The sequence below is a fragment of the Aythya ferina genome, assembly GCF_964211825.1.
Source record: "Aythya ferina genome assembly, chromosome: 15".
NCBI classification, from domain to species: domain Eukaryota; kingdom Metazoa; phylum Chordata; class Aves; order Anseriformes; family Anatidae; genus Aythya; species Aythya ferina.
The window spans coordinates 12,197,529-12,206,225 of record NC_140314.1 but is presented as its reverse complement, the minus strand read 5'-3'; the positions used below and the strand labels follow the sequence as shown (position 1 = coordinate 12,206,225).

The 8,697-nt window shown below is 69.2% G+C and overlaps 2 protein-coding genes across 2 annotated transcripts; both read right to left on the bottom strand.

Moving 5' to 3' along the window:
* Positions 1–2: 2 nt before the first annotated feature.
* On the bottom strand, positions 3–6,233 carry LOC311445409 (cytoplasmic phosphatidylinositol transfer protein 1-like). The gene is given in 10 exon segments (XM_084537479.1): positions 3–865; positions 1,273–1,336; positions 1,400–1,555; positions 1,646–1,741; positions 1,870–1,941; positions 2,046–2,082; positions 2,084–2,260; positions 3,453–3,601; positions 4,323–4,414; positions 6,096–6,233. Coding segments are annotated over 9 exon segments (1,065 nt in total). The 5' UTR covers positions 4,371–4,414; positions 6,096–6,233; the 3' UTR covers positions 3–599.
* On the bottom strand, positions 6,185–8,635 carry LOC311445410 (myeloid-associated differentiation marker-like). Its single transcript, XM_084537480.1, has one exon. The coding sequence runs from the start codon at positions 8,073–8,075 to the stop codon at positions 7,209–7,211; it is 867 nt and encodes a 288-aa protein (XP_084393606.1). The 5' UTR covers positions 8,076–8,635; the 3' UTR covers positions 6,185–7,208.
* Between the last annotated feature and the right edge of the window lie 62 nt (positions 8,636–8,697).

Below are 8,697 nucleotides of genomic sequence, written 5' to 3'. Positions count from 1 at the left end.
CGCCACGTCTCCAGTTTTATTTCCGAAAAGGACCTCGTTTTCCCAAAGAAAATACAGGTCTGAGCCTGCCCCGGCACCCCTCGCACTGGCACGGCCTCCGACTGCGAGACCCGGAGCACGTGGGGCTGCGTGGCCCCCGGCATCCCACAGGGAGCCCCAGGAGGTGGCACTGGGCTGTCACCGACACCCCCACACCCACCCTCCTGTGCCCGGTGCCTACCTTGCAGGGCGGTGCTCGAGCATCGCTCCCCGGGTGCCGCGGTACCCAGCCCGGCACGGCCACGCGCCCAGCCCGGCCACGGCTGGACCGAAGGGGCTGGGATGCTGCCGTGGCCCGATGCTGCCTGGCACGAGGAGCGGGGATGTCCCCTCCCTGTGGGACAGCAGGTCCGGCGTGGCGATGGTGACAACGTCCCACACGGGCACCCGCGGCGGCTCAGGGTCGCCGGCACCCCCACGGGGCTCCCCTGCGCCCTGCCGGCGGGTTCCCCCCTCGGGGTCGGCATCCGTCGGAGGGGACGAGGCGGGTGGCAGGGCTGGCATGGAGGAGAGGACAGTCCGACCAGGCAGGTGGCACGGCACGGTGGCACGGCGCGGCCTCACTCGGCGCTGGCACGTTCCCGCAGCGCCGGCAGCGTCAGGGTCTCCGGCGCCGACTTCTTGCGGGGCCGAGCTTTGGGGGGGGCGAGGAAATCGGGGGCTTCGTCGCTCAGGGGGGTGGAAGGGGCGCTGGCGGGGGCCGAGTGCGTGGCCGTGGGCTGCCCCACCTCGCTGACCGAAATGGTGGGGGCCACCATGCCGATGATCTCGTTGGTGGCCTCCTGCGTCTCCCGCTCGTAGCGCCGCACCTCCTCCATCGTCATGCCTGCCGAGCACACACGGGCTCACAGCCGCCTCCAGCACGGCCTCGTCCTGCACCCCCCGGTGTCCCCAACCCCATCAGGTGCCAGCCCCGGGCACGGCGTCCCCGTGGGGCAGGGGACAAGGGCTGGAGCAGAGGGGACGGACAGGGAGGGGGCACACAGGGCAGCAGGCGGAGGCGAGGTGGCAGCAAAACCCTGCGGGGAGAGGACTGAGCCATGCCGGGGGGCGCAGCGGTGGTGCAGGGGGGCTCCATGTGCACGGGGACCACCAACGTGTGCCGAGGTGGGAACCCAAGGGGAACCAGGCAGGGTGGGCAGGGGGCATGGGGAGCAGGAGGAACAGCCAACACGGTTGGTGGCATCGGGGGTCCCGCACGCAGAGGGGCTGGGGGACGCCGCGGGGACTCACCGCACCACTCGTCCACCCAGGTGAAGGCCTGCCGGTGCCCGATCAGCAGGATGTCCCGGATCACCTGTGACACCAGCCATCAGCACCCACACCCAGGTGACCCCGCGCCGCCCTCGGCCGCCCTCACCTTGTGCACGAACTGCTCCACGCGCGTCTGCAGCCCCCACACCTCGAACTTGACGGTCACCAGCTTGTAGGAGCACATGATGGGCTTGGTGTGCTGGCGCCAGCCCTCCCGCAGCGGCCCCCGGCCCGTCTTGGCCGAGCTGAAGAACCGGGGGTCCTGGGGCGCAGAGTGGGGCCATGAGCCGGGGACGGGGGGACGCGGAGAGGGGCACCCCAGGGAGCTGCCCCCCACCCCCAGCGCCGTTACCTCCAGGCTGCGGTAGTAGCGCTCGGGGATCTCGTCGAAGGCGATATCCAGGAAGGAGACCTCGTGGTCGCCCAGGATTTTATCGCTGTGGAAGATCTGGGGTGGGCAGGGAGGGTGAGAGGGGTCAGCACCGGCCACGTGTACTCCCCCCTCGGTGAGTTTGCCGGGTCTCAGCCGTGCCACCAGCTCAGGAGGTGGGGAGGGCCACGGCCGGCGCCACTCACGTTCTCGCTGTCCCCGCAGTTGTCCTCGTATTTGGTCTCGATGTAGATGGAGAACTTGGGCAGGAAGGAGCACTGCGGGGAGAGCGCCTGGGAGCTGGTCCCCGAAGGACGCCCACCCCGGCGCCCCCTCCCCAGCCACATGATGGGAAAGGGACCAGACCCCCCCGTGCCCTTACCGTGTACTCTGCAGGGCCACGCGGCATGCCGGCATCACGGGTGGCACCGTGGGGGAAGAGAGGGAGAGGTGAGACCGGGACACGGCTGGCCCCACAGTGCTGGGCGGCCCCGTCCCCGTGTCTCACCCGTGATGGTGTAGGGGTAGTAGTTCCAGGCTTTCTCCGTGATGTAGAAGATTCGGGGGGTCACCGCCCGGGCCCAGCTCGGCAGCTTGCTGTTTTGGGGGAGGGAGGCAGGATACGGCCCAGGAGCACGGCCCTGTCGTGCCGAGCACAGCTCCTGGACCCCCATCGCCTCCCCAGGGACCTCACCCCTTCCCCAGAACCCCTCCACCACCCCAGAACCCCCCATCACCCCAAGACCCTCCCCATCACCCCAAGACCAGGTCCCCATCGCGGTCCTGTCCCCCCACAGGCACCCCTGGCCCCGTTCCCCGGGCAGGATCCGGCCCCGCTCGCCACGGCGGCTGCCTCCCTCCCAGCGGCGGTGTTTTTTGATTAATTTTCAGGCGTTATAAATAACATCCCCGAGAGGAGAATCGTGAGTGCCGCAGCTAAAAATATCCCGTCTAACGCCAGCGACTCCCCGGCGGGGGAGCCGCCGGTGCACGCTCGGCCACGCGCCGCAGCTGGCGGCGGGGACACGGGGACAGCAGCGCCGCGTGCCTGCGGCCACCCAAAAGGCACCCGGGGCTGCGTGTGGGGACACGGGGACACCCCGGGACGGGCAGGGGAGCAGCCAGGGGTGTCCCCGCACAGCCCGGGGCGGTGCAGTGGGACCCATGGGGAGGGGTGGGCTGGGAGAGGGTGAGGCCCCCAAGGATGGGGGCACCCCAGGACATGGGTGCGCACCAGGAGATGTACACGTCCCTAAGATGGGTGCAGTCCCCAAAGATGGGTGGGGTGCACCCCAGGAGATGGGTGCAGACCCCGAAGAGATGGGTGCACCCCAGGAGATGGGTGCAGTCCCCAAAGGTAGGTGCAGCCCCCAGGAGATGCGCACACCCCAGGAGATGAGAAGGGTGCAGTCCCTGAAGATGGGTGCAGCCCTCAGGAGATGGATGCAATCCCAAAGATGGGTGCAGCCCCTAAGGGATGCGCGCACCCCAAAGATGGGTGCAATCCCCAAAGATGGGTGTGCACCAGCAGATGGGTGCAGTCCCCAAAGATGGGTACAGTCCCCGAAGATGGGTGCACACCAGGAGATGGGGGCACCCCTGGGAGATGGGTGCATCCCCCAAAAGGTGGGTGCATCCCCAGAGGCAGGTGCAGCCCCTCTTTGGGAAGGCTGCTCCCTGAGGATTTTGGGAGCAGGGACGGGGTCACACCACCCCCTGCCCGTGCCCCCCAGCACAGCAGTGTCCCCGCGGAGCTGGGGCAGGACGGGACCGCGGGCGGGTGCCTCACCTGGAGAGGTGGACGCGCTTCTCGGTGAACTGGCCGGGGCCATGGACGGGGTCCTCGTGGGGCTCGTTCTTCACCACCTCCACGCCCTCGCCCTTCTCGCTCTCCTGGTGGCTGTGCTTGCTGATGGTGTACAGCTGCCCCACGCGGTACTGCAGTGAGCAAGAGGGGAAACTGAGGCACGGAGCAAAGCGGTGCCAGAGCCCGAGCCGTGCAGCAGGCAGGCGTCTCCCCAGGGTCCCCCTGCTCTCACCCCTGGGCGAGGGCCGGATCCTGCCCTTCCCACTGCCCAGGTACCTGCAGCGATTTCCCTGCCTGCCTGCCTGGGCAGGCCAGGAAAAAAAAACAAAATCCACGGCCGTGTGTGCCCGTACTCGGCGGTGCGGCGGCGCAGTGACCGCATTGTTGTTGTGCCCGAGATCCCATCCATCATCCCGGCTGCCGGGCAGGTCTCCTCGCCGCTCCGCCTAACTGCAAACCTTCCCCAGGTGCTGCCACAAACCCGCAGGTGTGGGCGCAGCTGCCGCGAGCCCCTGCTCCCCAGAACGGCCCCAGCCATCGCTGCTGCTTGCTGGAGGGGATTTGGGCCGCTCCGGCAGCACCCAAAACGCAGCCCTTTGCCCACCACCTCCGCGCTGCCCCGGGGGCACCGTGCACAGCGATGGGATGTGCCGGGGGGCCCCGTGCTCGCACCCCAAAACACCACACAGCGCATCCCGCACCCAACAACTGTGGCCAAAATGACTTAACCGAGGCACAGTCCTCACCCCGAGGGGACAGCAGCGGGGACCATGGCGTCCCCCAGCCCATCTGACCCCCCAGGACCACCACCCAGTGCCCTCCACGCTCCCCAGGGGGGGGATACCCCCGCACCTCCTCGGTGGTGAGCGGCATGCAGATGCGGTACTCCTTGACGAGCATGGTGGCGGGGTCAGGCGTCGGCGCTGGCGGGGGCGCAGCTCATCCTATTGGGGGGGGGGGGGAACGGACACACACACACATGGGGTGGCAGCGGGCTGCGGGAGCGGACGCCCACGCTGGCACCGCGCCGCGAGCACCGGTGACTTCACGCGGCGTTGCCATGGCAGTGCTGCGAGGTCACCGGTGCGAGGAGCAGCCCCGGGCGCACCGGCTGTGGGGACACCCCGGCACCCCGGGGCACCCCAACACCCCCAGGGCATGCCTGAACCCCCTCCTTGCCGTGCAGACACCCACAGCCCGGTGCAGCTGTCCTGGAGCACATGTATGTTGTTCTCTCCCCACCCTCCCTCCCCAAAAACGGCGCTATCAGTTTGGGGTGCCACATCCCCATCCTGCCACGCAGACGGCTGTGGGGACAATGGGATGGGTGGGATAAGACCCATGGGGTCAGGACAGACCCTGACCCCAGTCCTGCTCCCACCTGGGTGCCCCCCACGGAGCACCCACAGCCGTGTACCCATGAGGCTGGGGCTCTGTGGGGGCCCCTCCCCTGGTGACACCCAGCCAGGGGCACTGCCAGGTCCCCATTCCAGCTGGAGCAGCCTTGGGGGGGCTCCTGGCCATGGCCTGCAGCCCCAAGGGACACAAAGGGGACACAGAAGGGACATGGCAGGGATGCGAGCCCCCAGGCAGACACCTCAAGTGGGGCTCAGACCTGGCCCCCTTGGGGGAGGCTGATGGGGGCTGCCTGGGGGTTGCTTGTCCAGACGGGGACACGGAGGTGTCCCTAGGGCCACAGGGTCACTGAGGGCCACAGGGACATCTCGGGGGGTCACAGGGGCTTCCAGCTGATGGGGAAGGGGGCCGGGCGCTGGTGCTGGCTCGCAAGAAGCTAAACCCCTCTCGGCGGGCTCCTCACCCTCCACCAGCGACAGAGGTGGCCCTGGCATGCGGCACAGCCAGCTGAAGGAGGGGACCCCCCTGGGGACCCCCAACCAGCCTGGGACTGAACCGTGCGCTCCAGCCGGCCCGGGGGTGCCGGAGAGGGGTGCCCGCTGCTCCATCACCCCCCTCCCCACCGCCCGCCCCGCTCATCCCGGGGCCCCGGCTGCCGGCTCAGGTATCGTGAAGGGGAGCCCCCCGGCCCCGGCTCCGCCGCCCCCCGCCCCGGCCGCACTCACCCGGGCCCGCAGCGGTGCCCGCTCCCCGCTCCCCGCCGCCGCCGTGCCCCGGCCGCCCCGGGCCGTGCGCAGGAGCTGCCGCCTCCCGCGCCGCCGCTCCGGTGCACACCGACCCCTAGGGGGAGGAATCCGCCGCGCACCGGCACCGGCACCGCTCCTGCACCGGCAACCGAGCCGCACCGGGGCTCCCCACGGCACGGCACGGCACGGCACGGCACGGCACGGCACGGCACGGCACGGCACGGCGGCTCCCCATGGCACAGCACCGGCGCGCCCCATAGCGCGCTATTTGGGTACCCCATGGCACGGCACGGCACGGCAGCGGGGCACCCCAAGGCACGGCACGGCACCGGCGCCCAGCCACTCCCGGTGCCACCACCGCGCACCCCGGGGCCACGAGACACCCCCAGATCCCTGCGCGGGGTGCAGCGGGCTGGGAGCCCCCCCACACACACACCCACACCCCCAGCCCACCCGTGGCTGCCTCCCCACGCCCCAGCCTCCCCGTGCCCCCCGGCCGCAGCCCTGCTGCGTTACCCGTTACCGGCACCAAGCGCTGCAACTCATCGCCGGTGACGGCCGCCGCGCGCTCCCGCGCCTCTTTCCTCTATGAATTTCAATCAACTCAGGCACTAAAAATAGCTCCGCTCCGGCGCTGGGCAGGGCTGCGCCGGGCCGTGCGGTTTTTTTTTCCTTTATTTGCTCAAAAAATTTCTGCCTCGAGAGGCTCCGACGGCCGAGCGCGGGCCCCATCGGCAGGGCGAAGGTCGCGGTGGCGAGGTGACAGCCAGCGTGGGGTTGTGGCACCCGGCTGGGAGGTGGCAGGGACAAGGCGGTGGCACGGTGGTGGCAGGGAGGTGGCACTGGTGAAGAAGCAGGGGGAGGGCAGCCTGGCTAAAAGCAGCAGTGATGTCTGGGGAGGCAGAACCTGAGGGAGCAGCATGGGTTGGGGACAGCGTGGGGACACCGTGCCCCGTAGGTGCCTGTCTCCCGTGCCTGCAGGACACGCCTGCACCGCTCTGCGCCCTTCTTCCCAGCGTGGTGGCACCCTCCTGTGCCACCAGCCTCGTGGTGGCACCCCCGTGTCCTCAGGCAGGGGACTCCCTGCTGCCACCACGGTGTGGAACAGCAGGCACGGCACGGGCACAGCCGCTCCAACCGCGGGGCTCTCACTCAGGTGACAGTGACAGACCTGTCCCCGAGCTTGGGGACTGTGCCCCCCCCCAGCAGCCACATTCCTCCCGAACCCGTTCTGCAGGGTCCTGCGATGCCAAGTCAGAAGCATCCCGGCTGTTTTTTTTCCTGGTCGTGCCCCGTTTAACTCCAGCGGGAGAGAAGAGGAGCTGCCGAAGGCTGGTGTCCCCCTGCTACCATGCAGCCCCAGGGGGTGACTCAGAACAGCCCCACCCAGCCATGAAAAAAAAAAAAAGGGGAAGAAAGCGGAGCAGAAGCAAGTGAAAAACGACCCAAATTTAATCCCAAAGCCCTCCCCGCCCCCAGGCCATCGGGATCCCCCCCCACCCGGCTCCCCCCCCACCGGTACCCCCAGCACCACCGCTGCTCCCCGGCACGGGGGGAGGCCGGGAGGAAGGAGCTCTCCGAGGCGTCCGGCCTCTTCCTCAGCTCCCTGCCCGGCCCCGTGGCCACCCCGCCGCCCTCAGGAACGGGTCCTGATGAAGACCATCTTGGTGGAGTAGACCAGGTCCACAAGGTAGGCGAGGAAGTTGAAGATGGTGAGGAAGGTGACCCCCAGGTGCTTGTTCCAGGAGCAGTTTGCGCCGCAGGGGCTGGGCCGGCTCCTGTTGTTGAAGCTGTAGAAGGGCCAGATGATGACAGCGGTGAGGTACATGAGCATGGCCAGCGCGTTGTAGGCCACCAGCACCTTCTCCAGCGGGCAGGGAATGTAGCTGAGGCAGCGGCCGATGGTGAAGATGATGATGAGGAGGGTGATGACGAAGCAGACGGAGTAGACGGCCACGCACCACTGCAGGCCGGGCACGGAGTCGTAGGTATCCAGCAAGGAGAAGATGAGACACGCCACGTAGGCTTCAAACACCTTGAGGAGACCGGGCACGGTGGAGAGGAAGCTGCTGATGTCCCCCGGTTTGGCGCGGGTGAGCCCCACCTCGAGGGCGTAGGCGAGGAAGCAGAGGCAGGATATGGCCGTGGCGGCCGCCTGGCGCATGCAGATGCTGCTGCTGCAAGGGCTGCCGATGAAAACGGAGGGGAACACCACCGAGCTGGTGAAGATCATCAGCGCCGCCAGCATGGAGAAGGCCGAGGTGAAGTCGTCCCAGGAGAGGGGCAGCTTGGGGTAGAGCTCAAACAGCTCCAGCAGGACGATCAGCAGCGTGACGGCGAAGCAGAAGCCCCAGCTGAACATGCACCACGTCCCGTAGGGGCCCCCGTAAACCCCGGTGGAGGCCACCAGGCTGAAGGCGATGCAGGACAGCAGGATGGCGAAGAGCCGGGCGATGCCCACCCAGGAGGTGACGGCTCGCAGATTCATCCTCACCAACGCCATGGCCCCGCCGAGCTCCCAAGCTGAGCGCCGGGAAGTGGCCACCGCCTGCTTCCGCTATTTTCTGCGTGCCGGCACCGAGGGGTGGAGCGCACGGGGGGGAGCCGCCGGCCGCCGGCCCACGCACAACATCCCCGGGGGTCCCAAACCACAAACCCCGCTCCCCGTCCCCAGCACGGCCCCGCACGGCCCGGGGCTGGCTGCGGGTGGATCATTAACGCGGGGCCGGCGCTGCTGGTGACGGTTCACGGTTCGAGGGGGGGGGGCCGGGTGCTGGCACCCAGCCCGGGCCCCGCCTCGGGGGCGGGAGGCACCAAGGGGGCTCTCCGCACCCCAGCAGCACCCAGGGGGCCCCCGCGCCCTGCTGGTGCTGCAGCGAGGATTTCGGGGTGCTGCGCCCTAACATCCTAGGGCTCCTTGGAAATGTCCCCGTGCTGGGGGGAGGCAGGGGGCCCGGGGTCCCCAGCCGGGGGTGACGCAGCGGGGAGCAGCAGGGTGTAGCCCGCACACCTCTGGGTGCTGCTGCCGCTCCCTGCGGGCACGGCCGGGGCCCGATAAGCGGCTCAAAGTCCGGGTGCGCCCGCTGCTGCCGTCACCGGGCTGGGCCGGTGGGGTGACAGCGGGG

Coding starts and splice junctions, on each gene's coding strand:
- LOC311445410 (XM_084537480.1), bottom strand. CDS start 8,075: ATGGCGTTGGTGAGGATGAATCTGCGAGCCGTCACCTCCTGGGTGGGC.